This window comes from Geospiza fortis, unplaced genomic scaffold (genome assembly GCF_000277835.1).
Source record: "Geospiza fortis unplaced genomic scaffold, GeoFor_1.0 scaffold425, whole genome shotgun sequence".
In the NCBI taxonomy this organism is placed as follows: domain Eukaryota; kingdom Metazoa; phylum Chordata; class Aves; order Passeriformes; family Thraupidae; genus Geospiza; species Geospiza fortis.
The window spans coordinates 1,753,043-1,769,186 of NW_005054387.1; the positions used below are offsets into that span (position 1 = coordinate 1,753,043).

At 39.2% G+C, this 16,144-nt stretch overlaps 1 protein-coding gene across 1 annotated transcript in view; it reads left to right on the plus strand.

Annotated features, from left to right (window-relative positions):
* Positions 1–15,376, plus strand: part of TPST1 (tyrosylprotein sulfotransferase 1) — a 16,020-nt gene extending 644 nt beyond the window's left edge. Inside the window, 5 exon segments of the mRNA XM_031060678.1 lie at positions 1–289; positions 4,854–5,052; positions 12,122–12,172; positions 13,860–13,907; positions 14,834–15,376. The exon segment at positions 1–289 is cut by the window's left edge and continues 12 nt beyond it. Of these exon segments, the coding sequence (XP_030916538.1) occupies positions 1–289; positions 4,854–5,052; positions 12,122–12,172; positions 13,860–13,877 (557 nt within the window). The 3' untranslated portion in view covers positions 13,878–13,907; positions 14,834–15,376.
* Positions 15,377–16,144: the final 768 nt, after the last annotated feature.

The window sequence follows — 16,144 nt, forward strand, 5'->3', positions numbered from 1 at the left end:
GCCGTGCCTCGGTGCACTCCATGATCTCCAGGAAGGTCACCATAGCTGGCTTTGACCTGAACAGCTACAGGGACTGCCTGACCAAGTGGAACCGGGCCATAGAGACCATGTACAACCAGTGCATGGAGGTGGGCTTCCAGAGGTGCATGCTGGTGCACTATGAGCAGCTGGTGCTGCACCCCGAGAGGTGGATGAGGACTCTCCTCAAGTTCCTGCACATCCCCTGGAACCAGGCAGTGCTGCACCACGAGGAGATGATTGGAAAAGCAGGGGGGGTTTCTCTTTCCAAGTGAGTATGAGCCTTTATCCTTCACCTTGTGCTGTTCTGAAACAGTAAATAAAAAATATAGCATACTATACTAAAACAGTTTATACAAAATATAGCATACTATAATATAAAAATATAGTATACTATACTAAAATAGTACATAAAAATATAGCATAAAATACTATACTGAAATAGTATAAAAATATACTATTATATATACTAGATATACTATTATATATACAATACTACTAAAAAAATAGTATACTATACTGAAATAGTATATAAAAATATAGTATACTATACTAAAATGGTATATAAAAAAATAGTATACTATACTAACATAGTACATAAAAATATAGTATATTATACTAAAATAGTACATAAAAATATAGTATACTATACTACACTAAAATAGTATATAAAAATATATTAAAAATAGTATATAAAATATATGTACAAAATAGTATATTTTGTATCTAAAAATCACAGCTTGGTTTCAGTTTCTCCCTTGGGCAGCTGATTTATGGTGCATCTTTAATGCTAATGAACAGTTTGCAATCTCAGATTGGTTCTTGTGTAATGTGAACAAAGTTTTAACAGTCAAGGCCAAGTTGAATTTGAATATCTGATAGCAGCTTTGCTTTTCTCTGTGGCCCTAAATAAACCTGAGCTGTCTTATCTAGCCTGGAGTCACCCATCTTGGCCACATCACCCATTTGAGTTCAGCAACAATATTGTTGTCAGTGCAAGAATGGCCTTGGAACTGAGTTTGCCAAGAACATCCTCTTCCAGGAAACTGGAGAAACTGCTCCAAGAGAATAGAAAGTAGAGCTGGCAGCTTTTCTCCTGGCATGTGCTCCCAAAATGACAAGCATTTTGGTGAAAAGTAACCTTGTTGTAAGGAGATCTTTCACTATTCTGTTGGGCCATCTGTGCACCTGATTCAGCTGCTTTCAGAATCCAAAATTCAGCTCTGCTTAGGAAAACTAGGTGGGTGTTGTTAAAAGATAATCTGATTTATTCTCTGGTTAAACTACTCTGGTTTCTTTGCCACTGTTCACAGCTGAAATGTAGAAGCTGTTTCGTCTTTACATTGAGAGAGGAAAATGTCAATTTTTGACACTTCTCCTATTTTTGAATCCACCAGATTAAGTTTTAAAATCCTGAATAAGAAGCCCTGTTCCAGCAGCAAGGCCTGCCCTGTTATAAATTACTCAGCTCCTGGATTTGGAATATTCAGCACTGGCCAAGTGCTCTGAGTGAGAGGCACCTTGCACAGCAAGCACACACAGACAGTTACAGAGCAATTCTAGTTATTTAAACTCCAGTTTTGAGAATTAAAAATGGGGAGATTTCCTTTATTTCATGCCTAGGAACACAGCTGTGGATTTTCTAATATATTGTAAGGGCATTTGATTTAAAACAAATATAAAATTATTATTAGTGAACAAAGAGAACTTTAAACTCAGGTAACAATTAGATATCTGCACTGTGGAGGTTTCACATCACCATTCCCACTGAGGAAACAGCCTCCACTGTTCCCAGGTTATCAGGAAAGGATCTCATCCCTTTTTTTGGCAGTGTTGTTCAGTAGCAGATTGAAAATGTGGAAATGTTAGCCTGAAGCAGGGCCCTGTGATACCTGCCTGGAACCTGATCCACATGGGAACTTCTCCCCAATTCCTGGGGTTTGTGGCTGCTTCAGCAGCACCTGAGTGGAGACAACTTACTTTTACTTTTTTTATTTTGGTGGTTGCCAAACTTTAAGTAAAAAATAACTGTATAATCCCATTTCTAGTAAAATATTAATGCCCTACAGCTTCCAGGTTGGTTTTTAAAAAAATTTATGGACTTTTATACTGTAAAACTCAACAACCTTACTGAATTCTTACTAATATTTCTTATTAAATCTGCTGGAATGGGCTGTGAGAAGTTGAGAATATTTGCAGGTATTTTTTGAAAAGAAATCTGACAAGTTTTTTACCATCCTGAGATATTTAAAATCATTTTGAGAACGAGATCACAGTGTCACTAAAAGATCTTTATTACCATGTTAGTACCTGCTAATAAATGTTCAGAATTTATTTCTCACCCCTTATTTGGATTTTTATCCAGGAACACTGGAGGGGCTGTAGGGATGTGCAGGATTTGTAGGAGTGGGGATTTTCTGTGGTTTGAAGTCCCTGCCAACGTGGCTGTTGAAGGAATTCATTATGGACTCCATGCTCTAACCAGGATTGTTAATTGAGCTCTGCCATTTGCCTAAGTGAAAGCAGCTGTGCTCACCACTGATGTAAAGAAATGTCAACCCCTCGAGCAGTTTTTATTAGGTTTTTTATGGAAATAGCTGTCTAGGCAGAATTACTTCAGAATTTACTATATTTAGTACATAGCTCTCGTTTGATTCTGGTACAGATGCAGAATTATTTGGGGTTAGTCCTGTGTGCTTCCCAAAGCTGAAACTCTTCCTAGAGCTGGAATTGCTGCCATATAATCCATTTACCCAAGAATTGGTGTTCCCTTTTTTTTCTGTTTGGATTTTTACATTTTTTCTTTCCTCCTGCCCCCAATCTATCTTCCCTCACAATCCTCATAAATTCTTTATCTGAGGAATCTTTCCCACAAATTGATTTTCTTTCCTTCTCACAAATTGATTTTTTTTCCTTCCCATAAATTGTTTTATTTTCCTTCCCACCTTAACTGAAAGCACAGAGAAGGATTTAACCAGCCCAAATGTGGAACAGTGGATTTTTTATCAGTGCTTGGGAGCAGCTAAATGTAGTCAATCACCAGGAAATGTTTCATGCTGAAGGCATGATTTAATTGAACAAAAATTAAAATGAGAGGGACAAAACACACATTTAAAATTTGTCATCAGGGTGGGGAATCCATCTGTGACAAATTTAGACTCAAATTGATCTTAACACCCATTTTTGGGGGGTCCAGCAAGTTCTTAGCCAGGCTCATTTCCTGGTTCTCCCAGTATCACTCTGATTTTAAATTCTCAAATCAATTTGCAGTTTTGGTGAGGAGGTTTTAGGCTTGACTGGCTCTAAGGACCATAAATAAATCATACTTTTTTCAAACACCTGGTGATAATTTTTTCCTGGGTGTCCCAGTCCACCTCTGCACTCCTATTGTGCTTTGAACTTCTGAATCTCAATTTTTAGCAGCTCTTTTCTTGCTGATTTAATGTGGAGTCAGATACTCATCTTCTAATTAAAAGATCACAAAAAACATTGCCTAAACTTTTAAATTTTCCATCCAGACTTAGGAGCTCAGTCTAACAACCCTCAGAATGTTGAAATTTAGTCACAACTCCTGGTCCCAAATCCCCTTCTGAGGTCCTACCTTTGGTTTGAGGCTCTGCTAATGCTTGAAGAGGATAAAGCTGAAAATTCTGGGTGTTTTTTAGAGGTTTTTTTTTTTTGTCTGTCAGCTCCTTTTCAGCTTCCATAAAACACCATCTGAAGGCCCTGCTTGCCAAGGCAGTTTCCTTATGAGCATTTCCCTGTCTGGTTTGTTCTTTGTTGATTGTATTTAAATTATTTCACCTTCCAGCACTGGATGAGTGATTTCCTTCCTCTGGCCTGGGAGGATTTTAGCTCTGCTGAGGAGTGAAAAAGAGGAAAAAGGTGAACTCTGGTGACTGCTGTGTGCTCAGCATCAGCTGTGAGGCAGACAGAAATATTCCTTTTATATATCCAATAATGTCCAAACTCTTCCTGAGGTCAGGAAAAAAGCTTTAAATTATTTAGAGTAAAAACTCGGGGAGTTTTCAATTATTCAGCCTGAGTTCTGTTCCAGGAATAAGCACAGTAAAGAAGTTGTATGTCTTACAATCATAAAGACAGAACAAAGCAGTGCCAGATTTCTTCTCTGGAAAAATAAAACACACCACAAAAGTAGAGCAAAGATGAAAATTACATTAAGACTGTTGCTTAAATGAACAAGAAATCAATGATTTTCTAACTATGACATTAATTGTGCACTTGCCTTTAAGATCTGTGTAAAGACCAAACAGTCAAAGGAATGGTTATGGGAAATATTTCTGTAGTTTGTAGCTTTCTGTCATCTCAGGTCTCTCTTTTATTAAACAAGTTTAAAAAAAAATGAACCAGAGAATGGTTGTGAGAAGAAATAACACATGGATTGGAATTTAGAATACAGCTTTTAATACATCCCAGACAATTAAACAGCAAATGTGGGAATGTGCCAGTGGGAAAACAGATTTCTATGTAGATGTGGGTTTACTTTTCACTTAACAGTTCCTGGGCTTTCTCTGCTGCTTTTATGGAATAAAGAAATTGTTTCAGCACAGTGTGAGAGCCTAAACCTGACAGCATCTGCAAATATTGTGCAAATTATTCTCATTAAAGCTTCACTTCCCATCAGCTTGGTAAAAAACATGAAATTTTGAGAGGGAGAGAAGAAAAATGGGGGAAAAAAATCCCAAACAAAACAAGCGAAAAGTCTTAATGCTATTGAAGAATAATTGGTTGGAAATAGAATAATGGAAAGAATATAATGGAAAATGAAAATTAAATAATTAATAATGGAAAATATCTTTTTTTTCCTTCCCCAGGGTTGAAAGATCCACTGACCAAGTGATCAAGCCGGTGAATGTGGAAGCCCTGTCCAAGTGGGTGGGGAAGATCCCAGCTGATGTCCTGCAGGACATGCCAGTGATCGCCCCCATGCTGGCCAAACTGGGCTATGACCCCTATGCCAACCCCCCCAATTATGGGAAGCCAGATCAGAAAGTGGTGGAAAACACCAGGAGGGTAAGGCTGTTGTGGGTTTAATTACTGACTGAATGGATTGGAGCTCTAGAGCAGGAGCCTTGTGTTTGGTCTGGGGGTTTGCAGTCTGTTTCTGCCACTTTTTGCTGCTTCACAATGTGTTTTCTTTGGGGGAAAATGAAAGAATCCTTTGGGGGATTGAGCTGTGCATCTTGGTGTGAGGAGCTGAACCTCCTGAGAGCTGCACAGAAAGTTGGGGAACTGGAAATGTCAGTTCTGAACCAAAATCTGTGTTCAACCTCATCTTGGGCCTGCCACTGCTTGGGTTTGCCTTGGTAAATTGTGCTGTGTAAATGCTGATATTTTCATGGGAATATAATATAAAATACCCTCAAAACATTTGCTTTCCAGTGACATCATTATTCTTAATCTTGCTGATCTTGGCCATCTTCTGTTAGGTTTGTTAGGGGTAAATGCTGTTCCTGCAGAGGTGAAGTTTTTAGAGCAGACACAAATTGAAATGTGTAATATAAAAATAAGACTGAGTCATAATTAACAGTGGGAAAAAGTTTTCTTGTCTGGATTTCAAACTTGATGGACGAGCTCAGTTTTTTATAGATGAGGCTTGGCAGAAGCTCTGTCCCAAAATTACACCCCAAATACTCAGTAGGGTTTGAAAAATGACCCCTAGAAAACAGCCCACAATGATCAAAATGTCTGATTTTCCAATTCTTTGTAGAACAACCCAAAGATGGAGAAAGGTCTGGTACTGATTAACCTAAACTTAAGGATTTGAGTCTGAATTGAATATTTATTGGAATTAGAGTAGCTGGGCTATTAGAGCTGTTTATCCCTGGAGGTATCCCTTGAAAAACTCATTACCATTGTTGGAAATAGAATTAATAACTCTGCTTCTGTTCTTTTTGGACTTTGTTTATTAAAAGAAAGTGACTTTTTCTGCTGCAGCAGAGTAATCAGGGAAAAAAATTGAATTAAACAATTTCAAAGGACTCTCTTCCACCAGCCTTCTGATCCTGAATAAACTGCTTGGAATACTGATGGGGTAGATAGGAATGAAAAGGGAATTGGGGTTTGTGAAGTCCCTAAACACTCTTGCATTATTTCTTTTTAGAAAAAATGTCATTAAGCAACAATCAGTGTATTAAAGGCTGGCAGGTTGATTTTTTTAATTAATAGCTGGTAGCTCAGCATGGAAAAAGTAACCCACCTTTTTTGGTTACAGTTTATAAGTTCCCTATTTTAAAAGGCTCACAAACAAATGAAGTTGTCTGCAGTTAAATTAAGTGTTCAGTGCTAGAAATTGCAGATTTCATTGGTTGTGTCTCACTGATAAAATTGACAGAAGTTTTTACAGCCTGCTGATGTTTCTGAGGCCTCCACCTGTGTGGGGCAAGCTCAGGCCAAGCTGTAAAAATTGTCTGGATTTCTGTCTCTTCTTGAAATGGATTTGATTTCACAATACAAGAGAGGAATTCAGGTAATAAACAAAGCCAGGGGCAACTTTAAAGAAATGAAAACCTAATTTCAAAGGCTGAGAGTTTACTGAGGCTTTTCCCAAGTTTGCTTTGAAGGATAATTTGTTTGTTTACTGATGCTAAAAGCAGCTGTTAAAAACTGAAGCTGATCTAAATATTGCTGACATATGGAACCCTCATTAATATTTTGGCTGCTATTTTAGTTTAATAGCTTTACTTACAGCCCCAGACAGCATTTAAATTTTGTTGTTTATTGTATTACCCAGTATAGATTTTTCTAGTCACTTGTTTTTTGCCATAATTCCATTTGCATGTGTGGTTTGTACAGATAAAATGAGGGAGGGGTTCCGAATGAATGCTGAAAGCAAGAGAGTTCAAGATGGTTCATTTTCAAAACTTAGAATATTTCTTTAAAAATAGAGGAACATAAAGATTTCAAAGTGTTTCAGACTCTGGTGTGTGAGTTTGCTCTTGTGGGGTTTCCTTTCTCCTCCAGGAACCTGTGCTAATTTATTCCTTGCTGCTGCAGTCTGGAGAAAAAAAACATTTATTTAAATGATAAAATAAATAAATCTGGGTTTTTCCAGCCTTTTGGAGCTGGCACTTGGCAAGTTAAATGTGTTCCTGTGTACTCTGAGCTGGTGAATTTGTAAATCACTGGAGCACTTCTTTTGCTCTTGCTTTCTTTAAACTTCTTCACCTGGGATAGCCTTTCACAGAGTTTTGTATTTCTTGAATATGGATGGAGCTGGCCAAAGAAAATCTTTCCAGAATTGCTTTTCAGTGCATAGTAAGAATATCTGGCTCTTGTTCATAGCCATTTATTGGCTCATTTTGTGTTTGGAAGCAGCTCTCTTATATTTATATTTGTATTTGTGGTCTCCAAGACTTTAAAGTGAACACAGAACTTGAATTGTATTCATTGAAAACAGATAAAGTTTAGACTTCTAAAGCTGAGCAAAATCTGTCCCTTCTTGGAAAGGACCACAAATTGCACTTAACAGTGAAAATAATGCTCAACAATTTAAAGCTGCTGCTCTTAATCATGGAAGTGAGAACCAACAGTGTAAAAATTCCTAAACCAAGGGCTGGTACTGGAGAAAAAATGGAAAGAGATGGCTGATGTGGTGCAAAATATTCATTTTCCTGAGCTTTCTGAACACTCAAGTGCTGTTCTGTATTCCTCTTTTCTCCTTTTCTGTCCCCTGCTGGTGACTTCCATATGTACAGCTTAAATATATTTTTCTTATCATTCCGTCTGGAGACAAAATGATGATTTTCTCCAGCTAAAGGACAGTGCTTAAATTAGAAATGCTATCTCCTTGCAGGTATGCAAGGGAAGCAGTGCTTTCTGCTAAATTTGGATTTTTTACTTGCCTCTTACCTGTGGAGGACACCAAAATGCTGAGGTTTGGTTTCTGTGCTCCTGCAGCACAGCACAAAAATAACAAGAAGCAGCCTGGGTTTGTATTTTAACATCTCTGATTTTGTATGAGGAGCTAACTGCTCTCCCAGTGCTGTGCTAGGAAATAAAAAACATCTCTGACAGGACCTGCACTGGGCCAGCCACGAGTTCAACAGATTTTTCTGATGTGTTCACTAAAAAGCCATTAACTTTTTGTTGATCTGTTTTCTGTTCAGCCTGACAATATTATCTTTTCTGACAGTTTCTCTTGTCTCAGTTAAGGAATGCAGAGCAGGGAGAGCAAGCTCTGGCCAGAGTTGTGCTGTGCTCTGCCTGTGACCTCTCCGAGGAGGGGATTTTGCCTTCACTGAATGTGTTGTGGTTTTCTTGTAATTCTGTTGCTGATCTGTTAGTGTATCGCTGCAAGAGTTCCTTCCTTATAGATACATAATTACTTATTGTTCTCTCCTAGAGTTTTAACAAGTTCTACATCCTGGACAGAGAGGAAATCAACATCCTGAAGTAAATGAAGTTTTCAGCTGCAAATTATGCAGAAAATGCAAATAATTAAGTTGTGTGTGAGCTGGTAGCCCAGTCTCTATGGGGTGAAATACAGAAGTGCTTCACTCCTCATGAGAACAGTGTGTGATATGCTCTTATCAGTACTGTGAGATGGTGTAAAAGTGAATTTCAGTTTGCCAGAACCCAGCAGAAGAGGAGCTCCCAGCTGCAGAGCTCTGCCTGCCCCCAGGAGAAGCTGCTTTGTTGTGTTATGGTTGGCACACACCAACCATGGGAGAGTGGTTTCCTCTCCCATCTGTCATGAATTACATCAGATTTTCTTTGGCACATCCTTCCCACTAAATCAATTTGTATGCTTGGAATACACACTCCAGTAAGTTCTTTTAACTTCTTCATGGAGTTGTGCTCCCTGTCCTGGAGAGATGCAGAGGTGGAATTACAGAATTCCAGAGAAGGAGCTGTGCTTTTCACCAGCGCTGTTCAAAGGTGTTTGATGCCCAGCTCCTCAGTGCCCTGCATCTCCTAATTCACTGATTAACCTGATCATGAAGGCATTTGACTTTGGGGGTGTTTTCTCTGATATTTGAAACAAAAATTTAGGGGTCATTCCGTCTTCCATGTGACCAAAACAGCACAGACTTTCTCAGTGTCCTCTAAATTTGTTTAATATTCCCTTTAGTGGGTTTTTCTTCCAACATGTAGATTCCCAACTGCATTGTTTCTCTCCAGAGGTGCTGGTATCTCATTTTTACATCAAAAACAACACCCCAAACCCCTTAACTCTGCACAAATATGATTAATAATGCATAAAGAGAGTTATTCCCAACGAAAATGCAAACTGAGGTGTGGTTGGAAGCTGCCTTTTGGCAGCCATTGCTGGGCCTGTGTAAGATCCTGCTCTCTGTGTTGTCCCTCCTGGGTAAACATTTACATCTCCCATGGCCCTTCCTTGGCAGGCCCAGCAGAGGTGAAGAATTGTGTAAACCTTTAAAGCTGCCTTAAAAGTTCAAGAAAATCTGGAAGATGAGCACTCCATGTGCTGTGGAGTGATTCTAGGAAGGGGCTCAGCTCTGGTTTTGCCAGTGTTCTTTAATTATTTTTTTTTCCTTTTACAATTAAACATCTTATCGTCTACAGCTTGGATATTTTAAAGCTTACCAAGCCCAAGCACACTTGGTTGCAGGGTGACTTTTACACAAAAAAACCCCATTATTTTTGTGTACTGGAACTGACCAAATATAATGGAACTCTTTCCAAAGCAGACAGGAAAGTGGGTGAAAAAAATGCTTTATTCTATAAAGAAGAATTATAGGTTACACTTTTGTTCTGAAGTTCTCCCTATGTTTAAAGGGGTTTTCTCAGGCAACTGGATGTGAAACTTGTTTTCTGAACTCTTTTTGAGAATAATATCCATTCAGTTTGGGTATAAGAATGTGTTTTGGTTTTTTAATAGAACAGCTTGAATGCTGCCAACACTGAACAACAAACTGACACAGGCTTCAGTTCCTCCTCTTCTGGAATTCCATTTGGACTTGCAAAATAATTCCTTTAGAAATGGTAAACCCCATTTCTCCTCAATTTACTGAATTCTTGCTTAGACTGGAAATAATTCCAATATCCTGCTTCTGTCTCTGTAATGCCACAGTGAGTGATGTGTTCTACACTTACAAATTGGTCAGAAAAGAATTTGGAGTCTGAAGCCTCTTTAATTTCTTTGGCTGCAGATGGAGTCATTGTTTTTAGAATTTCTGGATTGTTGTTGATCCCTGGGTTTTGATTCAAAAGGGACCATTTATGTTTTTGGAACTACTTTAAACCAGTTTTTATGCAGTCTCCTCCTGACAAAACCAGCCCTTAGGTAATGTCAGGTCTGAACCAGAATTTGTGTTAAACCTGATCTTGGGCCTGCCACTGCTTGGCTTTGCCTTGGTAAATTGTGCTGTGTAAATGCTGATATTTTCATGTGAATATAATATAAAATACCCTCAAAACATTTGCTTTTCAGTGACACTGTTCTTCTTAATATTGCTGATCTTGGCCATGTGCTGTTAGGTGTTTGTTAGGGGTAAATGCTGTTCCTGCAGAGGTGAAGTTTTTAGAGCAGACACAAATTGAGATGTGCAATATAAAGATTAGACTGAGTCAGAATTGCAGGAGAAGGAAAGGAGGAGGATTCGGGTTTGTCTTTCTGGTTCTGAATCAGTCACAAAGTGCTGTCACCATCAGGATTGTTTTTAAGAATTCCTAGAAAAGGTGAAGGTTCCTGTCTGTTCCTTCCAACACCAGCACCACCTAACACAAAATCCTGGTTTTTCTTGTGACCCTTGCTGAGGTTATTCTGGAACGTTTTTGCTGTGACAATGTTGTTTTGTAACTTCCATTCCTGTTCTCCAGGACACAACCTGCATTTTAATAGTTGGATAAAAGCACAAAATGAAAAATCCTCTCTTTGATTTATAAATATTTATAGTGGAGCAGGGCTCCAATAGCCACACACTGAATTTCTGCCCAGGGTGACTTTCCTTAATGTCCCCATAGGAATGCCAGTGGCCCCTGGCTGAATACAGATGAGAGCTGCTCCTATTTTATCTAAACCATGGAATATCACAGTGCCACAGTGTGGCTGTGGAGGAATTCCTGCTCTCAGTGAAACCTTGGATCCCAGGGATGGATTGGGAAGGGAATCCAATCCTGAAACAGGGCAGGAAATTCAGAGCTGGCTCAGCTGCAGTGCCAGGCCACTGCAGAATATTGACAGGCTGGGCATGGCTTTGTGTTCTGGTCATGTGCACATGGGAGAGCAGAGAAAATGGTCATAAACGTGCCCTGACTTCCTGGAGCTCCTTCCTGTGATGCAAACCAGGGAGGGCAGCTCAGAGCAAGGCTTTGGAGGAGCCCCATTCCCATTTTCTGGCTCTAGGGAATTTTCCTGAGTAGGTTTGGAGGAGCTCCATTCCCGTTTCCTGCCTTTAGGAATTTCTCTGGATAGGTCTGGAGGAGCCCCTTTCCCATTTCCTGCCTTTAGGAATGTCTCTGGATAGGTCTGGAGGAGCCCCTTTCCCATTTCCTGCCTTTAGGGAATTTTCCTGAGTAGGTTTAGAGGAGCCCCATTCCCATTTCCGAATTTAAGGAATTTCTCTGAATAGGTTTAGAGCAGCCCCATTCCCATTTCCTGGCTTTGGGGAATTTTCCTGAGTAGGTTTGGAGCAGCCCCATTCCCTTTCCTGAATTTAAGGAATTTTTCTGAGTAGGTTTAGAGGAGCCCCATTCCCATTTCCTGGCCTCAGGGAATTTCTCCAAATAGTTTTGTGCCCTTTTTTAAATTTTTATTTTGAAATTATTACACAAGAGCACAGTCATGACATTGAGATGATCAGTCTTTCTGTTACAGTAGACAGGATGGTAAAACTTTTCAAGTATACTTCTGTTTTGGGGGAAAAAAAAAAGAACAGAATACTTTTTTTTTTTTCCCTTTGGAATGTTTTTTTCTCAGAAGAAAAGAGCTTTTGAAAATTATCCTCTAGAGAGAAGACAATATGCCAGAATATTTAATGTTCTAGCATTAGTGGATGCTAACAACACAAAACTTATTTTCTTTTTTTTCTCTTTCTCTTAACAAGCTCTTCAGCGTTTCAAACAATAGTGAATGAGGGCTTTGAGTAGCATAAATTTTTGTTTGTTTTTCCAGGTCTATAAAGGTGAATTTCAGCTTCCTGACTTCCTCAAAGAAGTGCCACAGGTACAGTATTGAATTAATTTCCTTTTTGTGGGTGTAGCAGCAAAGGATATCAAACAGCCTTTATAAACCACTTCTTCTTGAGCTTGACTTTCTGATTGATGGTGAGATTTGCTGATTATCCATGAGGTGGAATCTTGAACTCAGATTGAAGAGTGGTGAAGAGTGGTGTTTGTCACCCTGAGCTGCCTCAATATTGCTGTGAAATGGAAGGAAAAATTGACCCTCTTTTGTGGACAAAACTGCAAAGTTTGTTACTTGTAGAGGAGCTTTATCTTTTCTTATCTTGGTTTAAAGCAAGTCTAGTCCAGAGGGCAGAGTTATAAGTACTGAGAGATTTTTAAACTAAATAGATCTAGATGTTATCAAAGTCAACAAACCCAGCCATGGATAGGGGTGGTGTTGATTTAATAGTCAAGTGTGCTATGGAACTTCAGGTTTCACTGAAAATTCACAATTTGGTACCCCCCAAATGCTGTTCTTTGTCATCAGCTCCCTTGTGGATATCACAGAATTGTAAAATCCCAGAATGGTTTGTGTTAAAGGGACCTTAAAAATATTTTTTCCCCCCCCCTGCCATGGACAAGGACACCTTCCACTGTCCCAGGTTGCTCCAAGCCCTGTCCAACCTGGCCTTGAACACTTCCAGGGATTAAAGAGGTTTAAAATACCCAGGAATCTACCACAGACAAAGCATTTTAACTTCTCCATTTGTTCAAATAAAAATAATTTGATTAAAAAGGAAAACTGATTTCTTTTGTTCCAGCCAAAGAAGACAGTAGAAAGGAAGTCTCGTGGCAAGATAAAATGAACGTGGAGCAGTAAAGAGGCATAGCTGTAGTGTGTGTTTCATGTTTTCAGAAAATAACCCTGCTGTGGCCACCAAACCTTTCTGAGCAGCCTTTGTGTGATCTCTAACGTGGGCTTGGCTTTCCCTGGCTCTTTGCCTGCTTGGATCACTCAGTGCTCCTGCTTTGCTCAGCTCTGGAGAACCATCCCAGCCCTGTTGCTGCCAGCATTGTCCCTGTCACTGAGTGTCTGCTCCATGTGTGCTGCTCAATTCTCAGGAGCTGCTGGGGTCACTTCCACGTGGGGTTGCTGCTGGGATTGCAGGATTAGCTGCAGGAATAATGGGGTGTGCCTTACCAGGAGGGGAAATATTGCTGAGAAGGATTTATGGAAAATGCAGGGGGATCCTTCAGAATTGAGCACATCGTGTATAGATGGTGTGCTAGCAAAAAAAATCCTTGACTTTGAATAAATCCTGGGTTAAATCCTTTAAATCCTTGTTTGCATACAGTATCAGTTAAATTATGCTGTTTGTAGTTTTCAATTATCCTGGGGTACCCAAAACCACTCTGATAAATTCCTTCTTCACTCCATAGGATAGGGAGGTTCCTGCTAAATTTATACAATTAGCTTGGTTTAAATACAGTATTTACCAAAATCTGAGCAGATTTATCCATAGCAAAGACAGACCATCCGAAAGACAAAAATAAGCACTGTGGAAGAGTAAAAGAATATTCCTTAAACCATAAAAACCTGTTCAAGTTGATGCTGATAGTGTTCTCCTTTAGCATTAACATAATGTAACTAAAGAGCTCAAAGGTTTGGAGAGCAGACATTGGTACTGATATTTTTGTCCTCTAATGTAAAGTAGCTAATTTCATTTTAATTATTTTTTTGACAGACTGAACCTATGGAGTAGAAGATAAAATGGACATTTCTTGCACAGAAGGTAATAAAGGAGTTTCAGTTCTGTTCATTTGTTTTTCTTAAATTAAGATGATTTTTGTTTAACTTCTGTAACTCCATGGGTAAGATAAATATGAAGATAGGTTTTTTAAAGGAAGCTGCTAAAGATGAGCTGGTTTGTGGTATTTGATTTAACATCTCATAGCCAGTATTTTCAAAAAGCTTCATTTTAGTCACTGAATAAACAGTGACAAAATTTTGCAGGGAGCTGAGTAAATTCCAGACCAGTTAAGCAATGAATGATGAAGTTTTCCTGTGTTAATCCAGGATTTTTCTGCTATCAGATGTTCTGGTCTGACAACAAAAGATGGCAAAATTTAAATCCAGTTTAAAAATAGCCCAAAGCGTTGTGCCCTACAAATATCCCCAAAATAGATCCTTATGTGGCCATAAATATAAACACCCTAAATATAGCCAAAAGCACTGCTCTGTGTAGAAATAATGGCTCTAAAATCTTCCCAGAGATGAATTACAGACCTTGACTGTGAAATCAATAGAGAAACCATCATCTGTTCACACAGTCAATTTGAAATAATGAAAGCATCAACCTCATTTTGCCACTTAGCTCTGAAAAATGGGTTTCAACCTGCAATATTTCTGTCTGAAGGAACTAAACTGGGAACTTCCCAGCATAACTTCCCACTGGGTCACAAGGCTTTGGGATGTCAGTGGAAAATCAATTTTTTTTTTTTTTTGCACCATGCTGCAAGCAGTCTCTCAATGATAAAGGAGGGACAAGCAGCCTCATTCCTTATAGCATGGGATTTGTCCTGGCAGTGATTTCCACCTGCTGAGACAACAGTGGCTACCCTTAATTCTGTGATATTTGTAATCCCAAAATGCTGTCCAGGATAAAAAGCTGAATATTACTAGGAAAGCTCCAACATAACTTTATTTCTTTTTCCTTAGGAGATCAGCTGCTGCCTTTTCCATGGGAATGATCCCTCAGGCCTGTCCCCCTGGCATCAGAGATGTGCTGCTCATGGCCTGCTCTCTTCAGAATGTTCTCTCCTCTTTCTTTCATCTGTTTTTGTTCCAAATTTTGCTGTTGTGAGCGCATGTAAACCTGTTAAAAAACAAACAAAAAAAATCACAGATGTTAATGTAGAACTGCATTACATTCGCACAACTATTTTTTCTTAAGGTTTTAAAAAATGCAGAAGCAATGCCTGTCTCTGAAATTGCTCCTCTGTTTTAATTACAGGGCTCCATCTTCAGATTTTTTTTTGTTTGTTTCTTGTAGCAGTTTGGTTTTAAATGTACAAAGCTTTCAAGAGTGGTCTGTGCTTGTCCTGAAAGATTCTTGGTGGAAAAGTTGTTTGTTTTATTCATATGTGAAAAATGTTAAATATCTTTTATTTAAAAAGAAAAAAAAGTTGATAAATTACATGTACAATTACAATTCAATGATCTTTTGTATTTTATTTTTCAAAATAAATGCTTTAAATGTGATTTTTTGTTTATTTATTTCTTAATTAATGGTCTTGTTTCCAACTTAAGATTTAAATAATTCAAGATATTGATGTGTTAGTTATAATTCAAGATATTGATGTGAGGGAAGATATGATCTCATGTCCTGGATTTGGATCATATTTTAAGGTTTGCAATTTAATGCTTTTTGTTTGCTTTTAATAGCTGGGTGATGAAGAAATAGTAAATTGGAGTGTCCCACTGAGAGGTATAACGGGAGATTTGTTTGGTGTGAGTAGAAGTAGGTAATTTTAGACTCTTGAATTTGTTCCTTAACAGCAGTTTTATTCAGAGATGCTCTGCTGGGGGAAAACTGCTGTGAGTTGTACCCTAAAGTTTCGATCTTTAGGATACAATGTGGAACATGATAATTCCATAAATAATTTTTGGGATGGTCGTTGTGGCTCAATTTCTGCTCCCCTCGCTGGTTCAGGGCGCTGAAGGCGGTTTCAACCTTCCCCAGGGGTTCGGAGAGGAGTTCGTGCCAAAACATTTGTATTTTCTCGCATTGTGGATCTGACAGAGTTTTGCTTTCCCTCCGTTTCTCCGTTTCTCGTGTGTGGTGCTGACAAACCCGCAGTGCCGTGAGGAAGGGCGGGCGATCCCCGCGCTGCCGGGGCCTCCCCTGGTGCCGCCTGAGGGCAGCGCGGCTCCCGAGGCCGCTCCTTCCCGCGCTCCGTACCCCGTTCATTCCCTGCGCTCCCCCGGAGCCGCGCGGCGCTGAGGGCTCGGGATCGCCCGGTGCCGCCG